Below are 18,312 nucleotides of genomic sequence, written 5' to 3'. Positions count from 1 at the left end.
GCCGCCGCCCCGCGCAGCGCCGCGCCCGCGTGCCCCGGAGCTGCACCGGGTGGGGAGGACGATGCGCCGCAGCCTGGCGCCTGCAGACGCGGTTCGGGGCGCCCCGCGGGTGCTGCGGCTCCTGCGGGTTGGAGAGGCCGGGGCGGCGCCTTGATTGTTGCGCACCTGGGAGCCCGCTGGCCGGGAAAGACCGCTCTCGGAGTCCGCCGAGAGATCGAGGGGAGGCTGCCGGAGGCCGAGTCGCTCCGGGGAGAAGGCGGCGGCGGCCTAAGTTAGCCCCGGTAAAGGTTATTATTTTTTACCATATGGCGGCGAACCCTGTGGACATTTTCGTGGTCCGCGGGCCGACTGGAGCGCGCACGTGGCCGCGGCGCAGGCGGATGTCGTGGAGGCGATGCGGTCTCTTGGTCCTGCTCTAGGAGGGAGGGTCTCTGGCATTGTCAGTTGTCAGACACAGCCTCGAAGTCTGTACCCACCCCATCAACTCACCTAGACTCCCCTCACCTTGCCTCCTTACCCTCCCTCCCCTTCTTTGTAGACTGCAAGACTCAGCAAGTGACTTGATGAGCAAACCCTACGAGGAGGAGATTGTTTAGGGACACAGGCGACTAAATACGGAAAAAGGCAGAAGAACTGGTATACCTTTTCTCGATGGACAGCTGTTCCACAGAGCTGGCTTCAGATTAATGTTCCTGTTTAAATAAAGGGACAGTTTTCTTCTCGGCCCGTGGCCTACGTTCGTTGTTCCCTGTGCATGGTCCTGGGTGCTTGCTTAATAATTTAGAAGCACTGATAACTCTTTTGTTTGTGTTGATTTTATTGCTGTAAGACTAACGTAGTCTTTAACTTGTCCAGGAGTTGGTTACTGGGATCTTAACATAAGAATAAGGTGATATGGTGAAATTTAAGGAGTTGGTAAGTAGAATAGGAATTAAATGCACTGAAAACGCGCTGTCCAGTTCGGTAGACAGCAGCCACGTGTAACTACCTCAGCACTTGAAATGCCGGCTAGTCCGAACTGAGATGTGCTGTTGACTGTAAAATACACCGGATTCTGAGGATTTATTAGGAAAAGCAATATAAACTATCTCTTCAATAATTGTTTATATTGATTATAGGTTGAAATGATACCATTTTGGGTATATTGCATTAAATGAAATATGTTTAAAATTAATTTCACCTTTTTCTTTTGACTTTTAATGGAGCTAGTAGTATATTTAAAATTACATGTGTGGTTAACATTTCTGTTGGACAGCAGTGCTGTAGAAGTTTATGAGGAATATGGAAAATTACTGGGAACAGATAAGAGCAGTAGGAAAAAGCATTGCAGGTAGGATCTTTGCCCTCCTATAAGATTGATTCCAATAAAAGTAACTGGTTATAATTTAAATTTGCTTTTTACTGCTGGAGAATTAGTGTGCTTCACAAACTTTTGTTCTCCCTCTTTCCCCTCCAATTTAGTGGTTAGGGTGTGTTTCCTATAACAGGCTTAATACTGGGATTCACTAAGCAGCATTAAGAAGATTTGCCCTAGTGACCACACCTGATTTTCAAAGCACTTTCCCAACCCATTTTTAGTTGCTATAGAGTCAGAGGTAGATGGCTTATTAGTAGTCATCTAGTTAAATCTCAGTGAATTTTCCCACCAACTCTCAAAGTCAATCTTTTATTATAGGCTGTTCGGCCAACTGCATGGAAGGGACTGCATAGGACATGTGGTACTTCATTTCCAAATTGCTTGAGATGATACCATACCACTTTCTATTTCTTTGATCTGGTCATATTGAAAGGCTAACCAAAGCTTTGGTTCATTTAGATGCAAGTGAAATATCTTCAAAGGATTGCTCAAAATGATTGACATAACTTGAATATGTATTTTTTTCTTTAGGATGTTTGACCCAAATTATGAGGGTATTTGCTGCCGATTTGCATTTTTTTGCAAGGACCAACATAGTTATTTTTCAAGTTACAGATATTTTGCTAAAATAGTTGATTGGAGCTGGCAGGATACAAATAAAACAGCCCTTTATTTCAGGGTTGAGAATTCAAAATTGCAAAGTAGTTAACATATGTAGGAACTATTTATTTAGTTCCTGGCCTATAGGGATGAGCCAAGTTGTTTTTCAGGGATGTTGCTGGAGTATATGTCCCACCTGCTTTTTTTTGTTGTTGACCAAGGCAGCTTTGAGACAGAAATATCTGAGAACATTTTTCTCTTGTAGGACATTTTGATAGTGAAATTTTGTATCTTCTTTCAACTTTAAATGTTTTGTTTGTTATAAAGCCAGGGTATATGATATCATATTATATTGCTTTTTCTCTAGGCCTTTTTTCAATTTCAATCACATTTGAATAAATCACTTAGGGGTAAGCTAAAAGTTGTGAAATATTTGTAAGGGCTGTATATCTTAATATTACGCTTTAGCAGTATGTATGAGCTTCTATTCTATCCACTTGATTCTACCTGCAGTTAGCACAGGTAAAGAGAGGGCAATTCATTGTCAAGGAGACCGGAGAGGAGACTTTATTAATCTGGAGAGTCTCCTGGATCTTTGAGGGCTTTTGAGGTTCTGGGGTGGAGACAGTGGGGCTGGATCTTTGGCTAGGTTGGAGCAAGCCTGCATGTGTCTTTTTGGAGCAAACCTAGGATGCAGAGACAGAATGCGGCCTGGATGCTGCCAGCTCTAGCCAACCACCAAATCTTGAGGAGGGAGAGAAGTAGGATTTGGCTGGGCGCTAAGCTCCTGTAGCAGGTTAGATGTAAAGGTCATCCATCTTTTCCGAATACTTGTCAGTAAATTAAATCATTCTGTACTCCTATGTACCTGCCAACCAAATAGAAAATTGCTTTAGATGAGGTATTTTATATTTTGGTCTTTGAAGTGGTTTATGCCAGTTTCTGGTATCAAGATTTAATACAGACTTGGATCAGATATTGAGTATTTGATTGATCTGGTTTTCTCTCCACAGAGAGCCTGTAGCTTCATTGCACCATGTGTGGCATTTGGGCCCTCTTTGGCAGCGATGACTGCCTTTCTGTTCAGTGTCTCAGTGCTATGAAGATTGCACACAGGGGTCCAGATGCATTTCGTTTTGAGAATGTCAACGGATACACCAACTGCTGCTTTGGATTTCACCGGTTGGCAGTGGTTGACCAGCTGTTTGGAATGCAGCCAATTCGACTGAAGAAATATCCTTATTTGTGGCTCTGTTATAATGGTGAAATCTACAATCACAAGAAGGTAAGAAAATGAAAACAGAAGATGTCTGGATATGATTAAACCTCAGAGCTAGCTGGTTATGATAATATATATTTTGTATAATGCTTTTTGCTTTTGAAAACACTTTTGTGTTATCTCATTTTCATCAGGGTACTGCTGCTCAAAGAGGTGAAATGACTTGGTCACAAAAAAAGTCACAAAAATGGGGATTACAATTCAGTTTTTGTGGCTCTTCGAATGGTTGTTTTTTCCCCTATTATGAATTTAAATATTTGTTAGAGCCTATGCTAGGCTCTGTGGTAGGCACTGGGGAAATAGTGGTAAAAAAGAGAAGTAGATCTGCACTATTATACATATAATATGGAAATGAGAAAATGAATATGCATCCAGTGAATATGAGGGTACTTCAAAAAGTTCATGGAAAGATTCATATTATCTTTCAATTCTATTTTTCCATGAACTCTTTGAAGTACTCTTACATGGGAGATCCACTTTCAGGAAATGTGGTCAGAGAAGGCCTCTTGAAGAAGTGACACTTGAACTGAGACCTAATGGACAAGGCTCAACTAGCAAGGCTGGGAAGAGCATTTCATGCAGAGAGAATAGCTTATGTAGAATCCCTGAGGTGGGAAGCAATCCTGGGATTGTAGTAGTAAGTGATTGGGGTGGGCAGGGTGGGTTGGGAAGGTAGGCAGGACCAGATCAAGCAGGGCTTTGTAGCCATGGTAAGGAGTTGGGGTATCATTCTAAGAGCAGTGACACTGGAGGATTTTAAAGCAGGGATAGAATTTAATGGTTTGGAGATGATCGTGTTTATAGCTTTTATGTGATGTTGAGATATATTTGTTGCAACTGTGTACTTTGCTTAATCAGAGCCAAAGGGCAGACAAGTAGACAGATGCAATGGCATGCAAGAAGTAAGACTTTTAGCAGCATTAAAATTGGAACAGCTTTCTTATCTGGTGAAAACTTACTTTTAGGGTAAGGGTGGGTGACAGGATAGAAGTTCTGCCCCTGGAAGCTGAATTTGATAAGAACCTGCCAATCCAGGATTATATGGCTAGTGTTTAAGAAATTTTTTTATCTACATTTTGCAAGTTATTTTTTGTTTGCCACTCCCCTCCCCAACTTTTAATTTTGAAAAAATTTCAACCATACAGGAAAGAACAAAGCAGTGAGCACCTCGATTGAATAATCATTATTGTTTTGCCATATTTGCTTTATCTCTCCACACACACACACACACACACACACACACACACACACACACACAGAGTAATTTTTTTGGCTGAATCATTTGAGAGTATGTTGCAGATATTATGACACTTTACACCTAAATATGTAAGCATTTATCTCCTAAGAATAAGGACATTCTTCTACCTAACACCAATACCCTTATTAAACCTAAGAAGCCATCATGCCATCTAATATCCAATTTATATTTAAATTTCCCCAAGTGTCCCAAGAATATCTTTATAGCTATTTTTTTGTTTTGTTTTGAGCCAGCTTTCAGTCAAGGTTGTGATGTGTTTCTGTATTTTTTGAGACTTCTTGATGTATGTGTATCCTTCATTGGTAGGGATTTCTACTGTAGTCACCCTTTGGACATTTTTATCCCTGAACAATAGCTTTTGCCATTGTTGCCTGCTTATAGGAATACTCTCAATAAATAGGCTTCTCATTCGAAAAGTTTTTATAGTTATTCAACAGATTCCTTTCATACATTAAGGGCCTGCTGTACACCAGGCATCATTTTTCTGGATGCTTGGAGATGAAATGGTGTAAAGGAAAGGTAAGAATGGCATTTCATGCTAGTGCGAGGTAGAGGAGGGGAGCAGTTAAGACTTCTTTCTAAGTCAAATTAGTATCATAAACATGAGAACGCTAGGTTATATTATGGCAATGATAACCTGGCTGGTTTTTACCTTTAATAGTTAGGAAACACCTTGTTTTACTTGAATAACACTGCTGCTTTTGTTAATTTTGTTAAAATGTTATAAGAAGTTAAATATCTTGAAAATATGTCTATTCTAAATTAGCCAAATATGTTATGTTTTTAAAAGCAAAGAAGTTCCATTGCTTCTACCAAGCATCTAAGCTTATGCAGTTTGGGCAGCTATAAGTCCGTCTCAAGAGTAGAATGTATATTTTAGGCTTAAGGAAAGTATTCTGCAGCGTAAGCTCCAACCCCCCCCCCCAACGTGGTTTGTTTGTTCGTTTGTTTGTTTTAAATGAAAATAACATTTACTACTACTAATAAAATACAGCCAGAGGTGTGCTGGGAGTGGAGGGAGACTGAAGGAAAGGAGGAATCCCAGTAAATGCTGGGGCCAAGACGAGGCCCTCTCACTGCAGGGGAATGTCAGGAACCCACAACCAACATGTCAAATGCCAGTGTGACTTCAGGAGGATGGCGAGATATGGGGCTTTTATTTAAGGGACTGCATTGGAGTGTGGTTTCAGGAGAGCAGGAAGTGGTACACATGAATCATTAACCAAGGGATCCTTCTCCTTTTTGGATAAATCACCTGCAAGGTTTAGGTCAGATAGGAGGCTGGGAATGGGGGAAGTAGATTTGGGAAACTGTTGCTTGCTAGTATTACAGGATGCTTTAGTGTCACTTATCCTTGAAGTCCTTCAGCCCAGAAGAGTCATCAGAAGACTGTTTTTAAACCCCACCTGCTAGTGACTGGATCATCCCCGATAGCAGGAAGAAGTGACCAGGTGGTGGCTTTGTAATCATTGGAGGCAGTCAAAGCCCATTTTTGGACAGTTCTATGAATGCTTATAGACAAAAGGTTCACAATTTATGGAGTGAGCTAGACTGTGAAGTGTATTAACGTGCCATACATGTACATATAGGTTTACTTTTTGAAATTTAAAAGTATATTTTAAATGTTTAAACTTATCCAGGATTTCCACCTGATTTTGTTCATGTTTAACCTCTTCTCTCTCCATTGTCAGCCAAAAATGAGAGTACAAGTACGGAGAAAGGAATACTGAGGTCTCTCCACCCTCACCAGTGGTGGTGGAGAGCCTCGGTGGGTGTGACTCAAACCCTCTCACACTATATGCGGTGCCAGTCATGGTCTCTTTGCTGTTCCTTTGGGACGTGTGAACTAATAAAGCTCTACTGTGATTTTGTCTGTCATTGAGAAGTAGCTTTAATGCCATTGCAGTGGAGGAGGGACTGTATTTTCTTGTCCACCCCTGGGGACCAGCAGCTTTGTTTTGGCCCCTGTATCTCTATTATTGTTACGGAATCATTTATTTGTCAGTGAGTGGTGCCAAATATGTTTATTTTGTCCTTCTGCTTTATATTTTCATAGGTTGGTATTTGAGGCTGAACAGGAAGAATCAGCCAATACCGTATTCCTAAACCAAAAGTTTACAGTTGGAGAAGACACTTTTTTTAGTGTCATGGCAACTGGGCAACCTATTTTCTTAACTTAAATATAAATGTACATAGTATACATATTAGTATGTATATAACTATGTATACATATGTATAGTATGTGTATAATATGCATTTCCATCCTTCCACATTTGCTGTTTTTGTACATTGCCACTGTATTCTATTTATCAAAACACAACTAAAATTGTCACAGGTTCAAATTTATGTTGTAAAGAATTTGCAGAATTGTGATTTGAAACAGCTGTGTTTTTTTTTTTTTTCCTTTTTGTCTTTTTTACTGACCGATAATGGGATTGCAACCCTCAGTGTCGCATCTGTACTGGGGACCAGCAACGGGATTGCAACCCTCGGTGTTGCGCCCGCACCGCGCTCAGCCAGTGAGCGGGAACCAGTCTCTACATGGGATCCGAACCCTCGGCGGGAGCGCCGCCGCGCTCCCAAGCGGCGCACTCTCCAGTGCGCCACCGGGCCGGCCCGAAACAGCTGTGTTTTGATAATGCCACGATTCTCGTAAATCACCAAAGTGCATGAAATGATCATAGATCACAGAAATAGTGAAACAGCTTTGCAATAAAGAATTATTAGTGAATGCACAAAGATTTTAACAATTTTATTTTGCTATTGATTTCTTTAGATGAAACATCATTTTGAATTTGAATACCAGACCAAAGTGGATGGTGAGATCATTCTCCATCTTTATGACAAAGGAGGAATTGAGCAAACAATCTGTATGCTGGATGGGGTGTTTGCATTTATTTTACTGGATACTGCCAGTAAGAAAGTGTTCTTGGGCAGAGATACCTATGGAGTCAGACCTTTGTTTAAAGCCATGACAGAAGATGGATTTTTGGCCGTGTGTTCAGAAGCTAAAGGTAATGATACAGTTTTTCTGTAGATTTTCATTATTGTCTTGGTTTTGGATATTTTCTAGATCATGTTTGAAAATCTATAGTGGGCAATCCAAAATTTTACAGGTGACTAAGGAAGTCACAGATTCTGTGAGTTTTGTTTTGTTTTAAAACAGAGGAGTTGGACTCTCTTTTTCATTACTTAAAATTCTGTAATCCTTGAAGGATGTCTATAGTACAGTCATTTTTTTTTTGGTTGTTGTGCTAATATGCTTTGCATCTGGTTTGATTATGTATTTTCAAGTCTTCCTGATACATATTGTAGTGGTAGGGTAGACCCTGCAATTATTGCACTGTGGTACCTGCTGCAGTTATAGCACAAGCAAATATTAGCTTTTGTTTTGTTTTGTTTTTTGGCAGCTGGCTGTGTGGGGATCCTTGGTCTTGGTGTTGCAACACCACTCTCTGATCAGTGAGCTAACCAGCCAGCCCTAATATGAGCATTTTAAAACAGCTTTATTGATATATAATTTATATACCATATAATTACCCTTTTAAAGTATACAATTCAGTGATTTTTAGTGTATTCACAGATATCTGTAACCAACACCCCCGTCAATTTTAGAAATTTTTCATCTGCAAAAGAATCCTTTTACCTTTAACTGTCATTCTCCATGCCTCCATATCCATAACCCAAAAGCCCCCATCCTCACTCCCATCTCAGCCCCTGGCAACTACCCATCTGCTTTGTGTCTCTGTGGATTTCCCTATTCTGGACATATATGGATCATATCATTATGTGAGCTTTTGTGACTGGATTCTTAGCATAATGTTTTCAAGATTTCTCTATGTCACAGCATGTGTTATTACTTGCTTTTTACAGCCAATGATATCCTGTTATGTGGATATACCATATCTTGTTTATCTGTTTGTCAGTTGGTGGGCATTTGGGTTGTTTCCACATTTTGGCTACTATATATAATGCAGCTGTAACATTGCATTCAAGTTTTTGTATGGACATACATTTTCATTTCATACCTAGGAGTGGAATTGCTGGGTCATATGGTAACTATGTTTAATTGTTTCAGGAATTGCCTGATGATTACTTGATATGGAACTATAATCTCATGTCCAATTTACCCTCTGAAATTTTTTTATTTTGAGGCTGGCTGGTAGGGGGATCCAGACAAACTTTTGACCTTGGTGTTATAACACTGCACTCTAACCAACTGAGCTAACTGGCCACCCCCTGAAATTTCTTGATTGTTCTTTTCTATGTCCTTAACGCTGCCCTTTTCAAGACTGAATGATCTCACCTAGAGTGCTGTGACAGTTTTCCTTTCCCATTGTTTTTAGAATAATCCATTAAAAACGCATCTGATCATGGAACTCCCTGCGTAAAACCTTGTAATTATTCTGTATCATCTGCAGGGTTTGTGGAGCTCGCTTGAGCTCTGCCAGCTAGTGAGGGGATCTGGGTCCCTGTTTGGTCTTTGAATTCAACACTACACAGATTACTGTGCTGACAATCTCAGTTGTAAATCTTAATGAGTATTTACTGTTACTATTTACAATAAAACATTGATTTTGTGTTAAAGATCATAGTGACGTCAAGTTGGGTACTGTCTGTGAAAATTTATTGAGGAAATTTAAAGTATAAGGTTTTATTAACACAGTGTATAGCAACTAGTTAAGGGATAGATGTCTGACTAATTGATATCTAACTTTACAGTATCTAACAGTGGAATATTTTTCTTGTTAAAGGATTGGGAACCGTGGCTGTTTTCTTAAAATACCTCAGTGCTGACAAAGAAATGACCTCCAAGATATCATAAAATTAACAGATTTAAGTTCATTTCTTTGCTTCATAAATGTGTCTGTCTTCTCTTTTTATGCTTGTTTGCTTTATTTTGGAAAGTAGATGTTCTTGATCAGAAATTCCAGCTAGGGAAGAGAAATTGAACACTGGAGATTTTCCTGTTGCTTTGAATTACTAGAAATCATTGTAATTTTGCTGTATATCTCTCTGCCACTATTATCTCTCTTGTAAGTAGATGGTAGGGCTTTGAGTGATTCAATTTTTCTCTCTATTTTGCTTATATAATGGGTATGTATTTGCATTTAAAGAAAGAAGCTATGTAGAAAGGTAGCCAATATTAACTAATAGGGAAAGCATTGTGAAGTGTTATCTAATTTGAATAAAGGTATCTTTATGAATTTGTAGGTCTTGTTACACTGAAGCACTCCACAACTCCCTTTTTAAAAGTGGAGCCTTTTCTTCCGGGACACTATGAAGTGCTGGATTTAAAGCCAAATGGCAAAGTTGCATCTGTGGAATTGGTTAAATATCATCACTGTAGAGATGAACCTCTGCATGCCCTCTATGACAATGTGGAAAAACTCTTCCCAGGTAACAAACACCAACCCACCTATTCCTCACCCCTTTCCCTCAAAGGAAAAAAGTTATACAGTTATACTCTCACATCATTTGAATGATTTCAGTTTTGAGACCTATTTTATTTCCTATTTCATTTGGAGGTAACACATTAGGATTTGGCAGGCTCCACTGTTGAGCAGATGCCGTCATGGTAGATATGCAAGATTGTGTGTCTCATTTCAATAAGTAATTCCGCCCAAGCTTTTCTGGAGCTGTTTCATTTACTTCTGTGTTTCTAGGTTTTGAGATAGAAACTGTGAAGAATAACCTCCGGATCCTTTTTGACAATGCTATTAAGAAGCGTTTGATGACAGACAGAAGGATTGGCTGCTTTTTATCAGGTAAAGGCAATTAAAAACCTAATTATATTTAGCATGTGTTTATTTTTATTTTTATTTTTTTTCCTTTTTGTCTTTTTTTCGTGTCCGGCAACGGATCGCAACCCTCAGTGTCACGCCCGTACCGGACCGGGACCGGCAACAGGATTGCAACCCTCGGTGTCGCGCCCGCACCTCTTTTTTCGTGTCCGGCAATGGATCGCAACCCTCAGTGTCGCGCCCGTACCGGACCGGGACCGGCAACAGGATTGCAACCCTCGGTGTCGCGCCCGCACCTCGCTCAGCCAGTGAGCGGGAACCAGTCTGTATGTGGGATCCGAACCCTCGGCGGGAGCGCCACCGCACTCCCAAGCGGCGCACTGTAGCAGTGTTCCACCGGGCCGGCCCAAGCATGTGTTTATTTTGAGTGAAATGATTTGTAGCAATTCTTTTGGTTTTGGCTATAAAATATTTGCTATATAATTTAATATTTCCTTCATTATAGGATGAAAAAATTTTTATAAGCTGCATTTAATATTCATAGTAATACTGCAACTTAGAGTTACACTATAGCTATCCTGTTGTTTTAAGAGTGAGCTCATAAACATTTTTTAGAATTCTTTGTAGTGATTTTTTTAACCAATTCCAATATTGCTACCATTATCACAGTTTATATATTATATTTTTCTCTTATTAAAGTTGATTTCAGTTTACAATATTTGGGGGTTTTAAATGAAGGAAAGAAAGCAGAAAGAAACAAAGAACCAAAAAAAGAGAGAAACAACCACCACAATAATACACTGAATTTTCAGAAGGAGTGAACAGAACTGTGGTCACGAGAGGTGGGAAAGGGGGAAGAGTGAGGGGGGTTAGGGAGAAATTGGGTAATGGACACAAAGATTAATTATGTTTTATAACGATGAATATGCTAATAATCCTGATTTGATTATCACATATTATATACAAATACTAATAGTCAACTCTGCACCCCACTAATATGTATAATCAATTGTTTTAATAAAAAATAATAAATAAATAGTAAAACAATAATCTTTGTGTTTAAATAGGATTGTAAATTATATGTGTCCCTCCCTGTAAGGCACACAACCAGCGCATTTTCTGTCTTGCGTGCAGGGGGCTTGGACTCCAGCCTGGTGGCCGCCACGCTGCTGAAGCAGCTGAAAGAGGAGCAGGTGCAGTATGCTTTCCAGACCTTTGCCATTGGCATGGAGGACAGCCCTGATTTACTGGCTGCTAGAAGGGTAAGATGCTGTGCCCGGTATGTAGTCAGAACAGACTTGTCATTAGAGTGAAAGTTTAGTCCATAATTGACGGTTCTGCTTCTGCTGTTGTATTGACTTGGGTAATTGTTTTAAATTAAATATATTAAAATAGAATGGAATGCCTGTTGAATATGCACTGTACTCTGGGAACTTTTATCTACCACAACCCATACAGTCCTCACAAAGACCTGATGATGATAATTCTGTCCTTTTGAAAGACAGGGCAGAGGGTGGTGGTTAAGGTGTGGGCTGTGGAGCCTGACTGCTGTTTTCAAATCCTGGCTCTACCACACAAGTCATCACTTACGTAATGAGAGTAATAGTGTCTACTGTGGGATAGTTTTGAGGTGAAAGTGATACAATTTGTATAAATTGTGTAGGATAGAACCTAGCATGTAGTAAGTCCTTACTGTTTTTCATTTTGTATAAAGCGCTATGTTTAGAACTACAGGCAGAGTGGACCTTGTCTGTATTCAGTGTGTGGGAGACCTGGTTCCCACTCCAGAAGAACTTATGTAGCATTGATGAGAAAGAGCTAGAGAGTAGTCCCAATGCAAGTTGATCGGTACTGAGAATCCAAAATAGCCGAAGAAAGCAAAATGAGGAGAAAGTGCTGTTCTGTTAGGAGTAACATCCTGGATGGAAAGTTAGGCATTGCAGAGGGGTCAAAAGGATGCCAAGTGTAGAGTGGGGGGACCGTGTTGGACTAGAGAGAGGTGAGGTTGTGTAGGTAAACAGGTGCGGGGAGGGAGGGTGGTGCTATCAGGGGCCTCCTGACTGCTCGGTTGAAGCCTTGGAGTGGGAAGAGCTGATGAGAATGCATTTCCTGGTTGAGTGGAGCAGAGAGACTGAGGCAGGCAAGGGCAGCTGGCTGGGTGGGGCTTGAATGTGGTAGCCTGAAAAATTATTTCCTCTTATTTTGCCTATTTTTCACTATTGTTGATTCATAATGCCTTGTACACTATGGTCATGTTTCATTTTCAAGGGTAGTTCTTTTCTTTAAATAACAAGTTATGAATATTTCTTTATATAATCAGGTGGCAAATCATATTGGAAGTGAACATCACGAAGTCCTCTTTAACTCTGAGGAAGGCATTCAGGCCCTGGATGAAGTCATATTTTCCTTAGAAACTTATGACATTACAACAGTTCGTGCTTCAGTAGGTAAGGTATTCTATGATATTAAAAAGGTTTTTTTAATACTGAAAAAGTATAAGGTTCAAAAAATATTATTTCAAGCAACAGCTTAAAAAACATTATTCGAGAATGAATACAAATAAAATTCCTATGTTATTGATTGTTTAAGCCCATTTAGGAATTTTCTGACTCTCCTTTGGAGTGAAGGGAACCATAAATACATCGCTCAGCCTCCACATTTATTATGGCGTCGCTTCCCAAGAGGGCGGATACATATTTTCTGCCCCCTCTCGTCCAGTTCCTCTGTATAATGTTTCTTGGGTGATAGTCTGTATAAAATGGGGAAATAGATCTATGTTGTAGTGCATTCTCCTTAAGGAATAGTAATTTTAGATGTATTTTGGTAAATACTTCGTCACAATATTAGTTTTGTCCTGTGGATGCATATCGAGATTGGAAGTATACTGCACATCAGACTGATCCTGTGTTGTCGAGCCTTTGATATGCTACTGGCTTAGATATGCCTCTCTTTTGAGAGACTTGCCTTGAAGTGCAAAAAATCTTAGGTTTTATTATGGTTTATAGCCCTCGGGAGCATCACAGTAAATAACAGATATACAGTATATCTGTGGTATTGAAATTTCATGGGGCAGGGACAGGATTAGGAAAAAAAAAAGTCTAAAAAGCCTCCTTAGGTAGAGTGATGATAAAAACATGGTTGAAAAGAAATACTGGTTTAGAAGAAATTGGAGGAGGAACCAAGCAGGTGTGTTTTAATAACTTAAACAGTCTCCCTAGCTATTTGTGAAATTTGGCAAATGGGGAGTGGCAGGAGAAAAAAACAACAAAATTAAAACTAAATGACCAAAACACTTATTCTTATTCTTCCATAGTTCTAACGGTATGAAAGGCATGAATTTTAAGCATTTTGAGTTATTGTTCAGTTTAGCAAATTTCAAGGTGGACATTCTCGGTCTAAAAACATTAGAATTTTAAAACCTGTTTATAAAATTGTAGAATGGTTCTGGGCTGTTTTATTGCAGCACTGTAACTTTTAAATTAAATATGTGTAAATGGCTTATAAGTATAAAGTCATTATTCTGGAAACTACTTTTTATTAATATGATGTCCAAAATAGTAAAGCTTGCAATTGTTTCTGAAAGCCAAATAAAAGGCATTTTTGGTGGAGGGTTATGTTGACATTAACGTTAACTTCTGTCTCTTATTTCAGGTATGTATTTGCTTTCCAAGTATATTCGGAAGAACACAGATAGTGTGGTGATATTCTCTGGAGAGGGATCAGATGAAGTTACCCAGGGTTACATATATTTTCACAAGGTGAGCACTCAGAAATGGAGGGATATTTGTGCTAGATTAAGAAAAGCATGAATTATTTGACTCTTTACTGTTGTCTGTTCTTTGAGTATAACAGTCACATTTTTTAGTGTTTTTTAGTTATTGAGGAAATCTGATAGTGTCTACTTTATATTTTGGGGGGAAGAAAGAAGTGTTATTTTTTAATTTAATTATTTTTTTGCCATTGTGGTAAAATATATATAACATTTTAAGCACTTTTAAACATACAGTTGCATGGAATTAATTACATTCACAATGCTGTGTAACCATTGCCTCTCTCTGTTTCTAAAACTTTTTCGTCATCCTAAACACAAACTCTGTACCCATTAAGAAATAATTTCTCATTATTCCTTCCCCCTCAGTTTCTGGTACCCTCTAATCTATTTCTATCTCTGAAATTATTTTTTATTTTTAATTTATTTTTTCTTAATTGGCCCATGATAATTGTATATATTTATGGACTACAGTGTGATATTTGGGTACATTTACACAGGATGCAATGATCATGTCAGGGTATTTAGCATATCCATTACCTTAAACATTTGCCACCTCTTTGTGCTGGAATGTTCAGCATCCTGTCAGCTAGCTACTTGAAGTTATACAGTAATTTCCTATTGACTGTAGTCTCCCTATATCTTATTCTTCTTATCTCTCTACAGTTTTGTATCCACTGGCCACCATATCCCCAGTCCCCCTTCCCCTCTCCTTACCAGTCTTTAGTAACCACTATTCTACTCTCTACTTCTATGACATCACATTTTTTGTTCCCATGTATGAGTGAGAACACGTAGTATGGGGAAAAATCTTAATAGTTTCAGATAATTTTCATTCTTTAAAGCTAGTTAAGCATGAGAATCCCCTTTCTGCTATTTCTTAATCCCCTGTGGGATTATGGCGGCTGCACAGTATGTCCAGTTTTGTTCCGATGCTGGCAGTTCGGGTGGGAGGCAAGGTATGCTTTATGAAGCATTGTTTGCCTCTATTCAGTCATTTACTCCTTTCCCTAAGCTTTGTTTAGCTTTTTGTCTTACCCACCTTTAGCGCTGGAATATATGTAAGAGGGAAAAATAAAAACTGTTTTGTGTGCCAAAAGCAAAGCTGTTCGCGTTTGGAGCTTCAGCTATTTGTTCATAAAATAGGCTCCTTCTCCTGAAAAAGCTGAGGAGGAGAGTGAGAGGCTCCTGAAGGAACTCTATCTGTTTGATGTTCTCCGTGCAGATCGGACTACTGCTGCCCATGGGTAACGTCTTTTTTTTAAAGAAATGGCTATAAAAAAACCAAAAAGCTCAATGGCTGATTTTTTTTTTTCCTCTGTTCAGTTGGCTATATGTTGTCAAGTATGACTCTAATAGAGAGAATGAAGCTTGTCTCTAACTTGGCCGCAAAAGAATTAGGCTAAATTAAAAGTGCTGTTCTGGTAATGGAGAGAGGTCTTCTATAGACTGTTGTAGACAGAGCTTCCGTCTTTAAAGGGTAACAGCATTCTGCTCACATCGGAACAACCAAGAGGGAAGGCAGCTGTAGCTAGACTGTCTTTTTAAGAGACGTAAATGTTATAAACTCCAGATAACAAGTATTGAGCACCTGCCCAGTCCATATGGTGCCGCAGTGACCCTCAGGGTATAGGACAATGAAGATGCAAGAAGTTTGATTAAGTTATAAAAGCAAGTTTCTTTGGTGTCATTTCTGGTCAGCTAAGGTTTTCACATTTTAGCTGGTCATGTTGGAGAATTGAAGACTTATTGTATATTATAAGCAATTGACATTAAATGTTGCTTCTACTAAAGTACCCTTAAATTAGAAAATAATTAAACACAGGGTTGGGGAATGAGCTGAATCTGTGGTTGTTATTCTATTCACTCGTCCTATTCAGAGTCACTAGGATTCAGGGACCCAATGATATGGCACTTGGTGAAATATTGTGAAACATTGATTTAAATTGCATATTGTATCTGAATGATTAGTCACTTGTAAAAGATACTCAATTGTCATCACATTTGATAACAGAAGAGGTGGTCTCACCTAGAAAAAACTTTGAGTCAGAAAGGTGCAGGCAAGGTACATTCTTAATGATTGGGCCACTTGCGATTCGTAACTTTTTCTGGTTTTGAGATACGCATTTAACTTACATAGAAAGGAAAGTAAAATAATAGTCTCAGTTTCACTCCCTAGATGAGATAATATATATTATTTTGAATGAAGATTTTCTCATTCATCTCTTAGTGTAGAATGTCATTAGGAGGGTTGTAAACATGACTTTATGATCTTAAAATTTTGCAGAATCTTGATAAATTGCTAGGAAACTGAATGAGAACCTAAACTAAAAGGCACTAAATACCCGTTTTGATTTAAATTTTCGTCTTTTCTCCTTTAAGCCTTGAACTGAGAGTCCCATTTCTGGATCATCGATTTTCTTCTTATTACTTGTCATTGCCACCAGAAATGAGAATTCCAAAGGTAGGTAAATCAGCTCAAGATAAAAACTGTCCACTGCTATCAGGTTATATTTGTAACTTTTACTGATTTTCCTTTTGTTTTCACATCAGAATGGGATAGAAAAACATCTCCTGAGAGAGACATTTGAGGACTCCAATCTGATACCTAAAGACATTCTCTGGCGGCCAAAAGAAGCCTTCAGTGATGGAATAACCTCAGTTAAGAATTCCTGGTTTAAGATTTTACAGGAATATGTTGAACATCAGGTATAATATATTTAAAAACATTTTCTGGAATAGCACGATTTAGATGCAGAGCTATAATTGCTGTTCCTTTTGTATTTAGCTTGAATGTGTATGTAGGAGAGATTCACAGTCCCTATAAACAATACCTCTTTTATGAGAATTATATAAGAATTAAGTAGCACAAAAGATTATAAAGTAGTATCTAGAATTGAAAGAGAGAGAGGAGACTTACTATACTGACCTTCATTTAACACGTTTTTGGACACCTGATGGGTGCCAAACATTATTAGGCACAAGTGAATAAAACACTCAGACTCAGAGCCACCAAATATTAGAAATATACATATGAATGTTTTTTAAAAGTCAATGTGACTATGCATAACATGGATATTTTAGCATTTTCCAAGTGATAGATGATTCATACTGTCTCCTGTACAATTTGTATATATATATAGGCTTGCTTTTTCTTAACTTTCTGTTGGTTTATGAAATCAGATCAAATACAAGTATTTCCATGCCATTTAAAAATGATTTTACACTTATTTTTACAGGTTGATGATGCAATGATGGCAACTGCAGCTCAGAAATTTCCCTTCAACACTCCTAAAACTAAAGAAGGCTATTACTACCGTCAACTCTTTGAACGTCACTACCCAGGCCGGGCTGACTGGCTGACCCATTACTGGATGCCCAAGTGGATCAATGCCACTGACCCTTCTGCCCGCACTCTGGCCCATTACAAGTCAGCTGCCAAAGCTTAGGTGCCCTCCAAGCTGTAGATGAAAGTAAATGTTTCTTGTTGTGAAGGCTAAGGAGGACTGGAGACACATAGGGGACCAGTGAGGGTTGACCACCCAGGTTTACTTGGGCATGAAAAAAATAAAAATCTTAGATCTAAAATGTTGCTCTAGTCATTTATATTCATGTGGTCTGATGTTGGCAATAACTTGCATCACTCTCCTGGAAGAGCTGCTTGAGAAGACATTTGGGTCTCATGCACACATGGCTTGTCATTCTAGAGCAGGGGTCAAACTTTTTAAATAAAGGGCCAGGCAGTAAATAGGATTTGCGGACCTCTGTTGGAGCCATTTGGTTCAGCCATTGTAATGCAAGAGCAGTTACGTATATAATGTGTAAACAAATGGGCATGGCCATGTTACATTAAAACTTTATTTATAAAGACAGGTGGTGGGTCAGATATGGACCATGGGCTGAAGTTTGTTGACACTTGTTCTAGAGCTAAGCATTTCTGATAAAAGGAAAAAGTGTTCTCACCCTAGTTGGGGAAGGAAGGTATAATAACATTGAATGAACAAGTAGAAGATTTTCATTTGAGTGCTCATTGGTTGTTTAGGGACAACGTTTTGAAATGCATTGTAAAGGTGAATTTAGCTATTAGGAACTTTTGAAGTAGAAGATGCTGCTTCACAGGTAAATATAAGAATGCTTGATGGGAATAGTGAATAGGCAGGAATTTAGCTGGTAAGTGGGAAGATGGGGGTTGTTTGAGGCTAGCTGTAGGCCTTCACCTACACTTTAGAAGTGTCTCCAGGAAACTAAGGAAATGTCATTAATTAGTATTAGATGAGTTTTAATGATTATCTTGTATTTGTAGGT

General features: G+C 39.0%; 2 protein-coding genes across 2 annotated transcripts in view; one reads left to right on the top strand and one right to left on the bottom strand.

Moving 5' to 3' along the window:
* Window positions 1–1,618, bottom strand: part of LOC103588244 (high mobility group protein B2-like) — an 85,032-nt gene extending 83,414 nt beyond the window's left edge. Inside the window, 2 exon segments of the mRNA XM_008569869.1 lie at window positions 47–267; window positions 1,544–1,618. Coding sequence (XP_008568091.1) covers window positions 47–267; window positions 1,544–1,618 — 296 coding nt within the window.
* Window positions 1,619–2,908: 1,290 nt separating this feature from the next.
* ASNS (asparagine synthetase (glutamine-hydrolyzing)) lies at window positions 2,909–17,595 on the top strand. Its single transcript, XM_008569864.1, has 11 exons — window positions 2,909–3,242; window positions 7,271–7,508; window positions 9,709–9,894; window positions 10,161–10,262; window positions 11,373–11,500; window positions 12,559–12,685; window positions 13,890–13,996; window positions 15,154–15,254; window positions 16,390–16,471; window positions 16,561–16,716; window positions 17,247–17,595. Exons 1-11 carry the CDS (start codon window positions 2,994–2,996, stop codon window positions 17,454–17,456), a joined length of 1,686 nt encoding a protein of 561 aa, XP_008568086.1. The 5' UTR covers window positions 2,909–2,993; the 3' UTR covers window positions 17,457–17,595.
* Window positions 17,596–18,312: the final 717 nt, after the last annotated feature.

This window comes from Galeopterus variegatus, unplaced genomic scaffold, assembly GCF_000696425.1.
Source record: "Galeopterus variegatus unplaced genomic scaffold, G_variegatus-3.0.2 Scaffold538, whole genome shotgun sequence".
Lineage (NCBI taxonomy): Eukaryota > Metazoa > Chordata > Mammalia > Dermoptera > Cynocephalidae > Galeopterus > Galeopterus variegatus.
The sequence above is the reverse complement of the archived record's forward strand: the minus strand, read 5'-3'. Positions and strand labels throughout refer to the sequence as shown.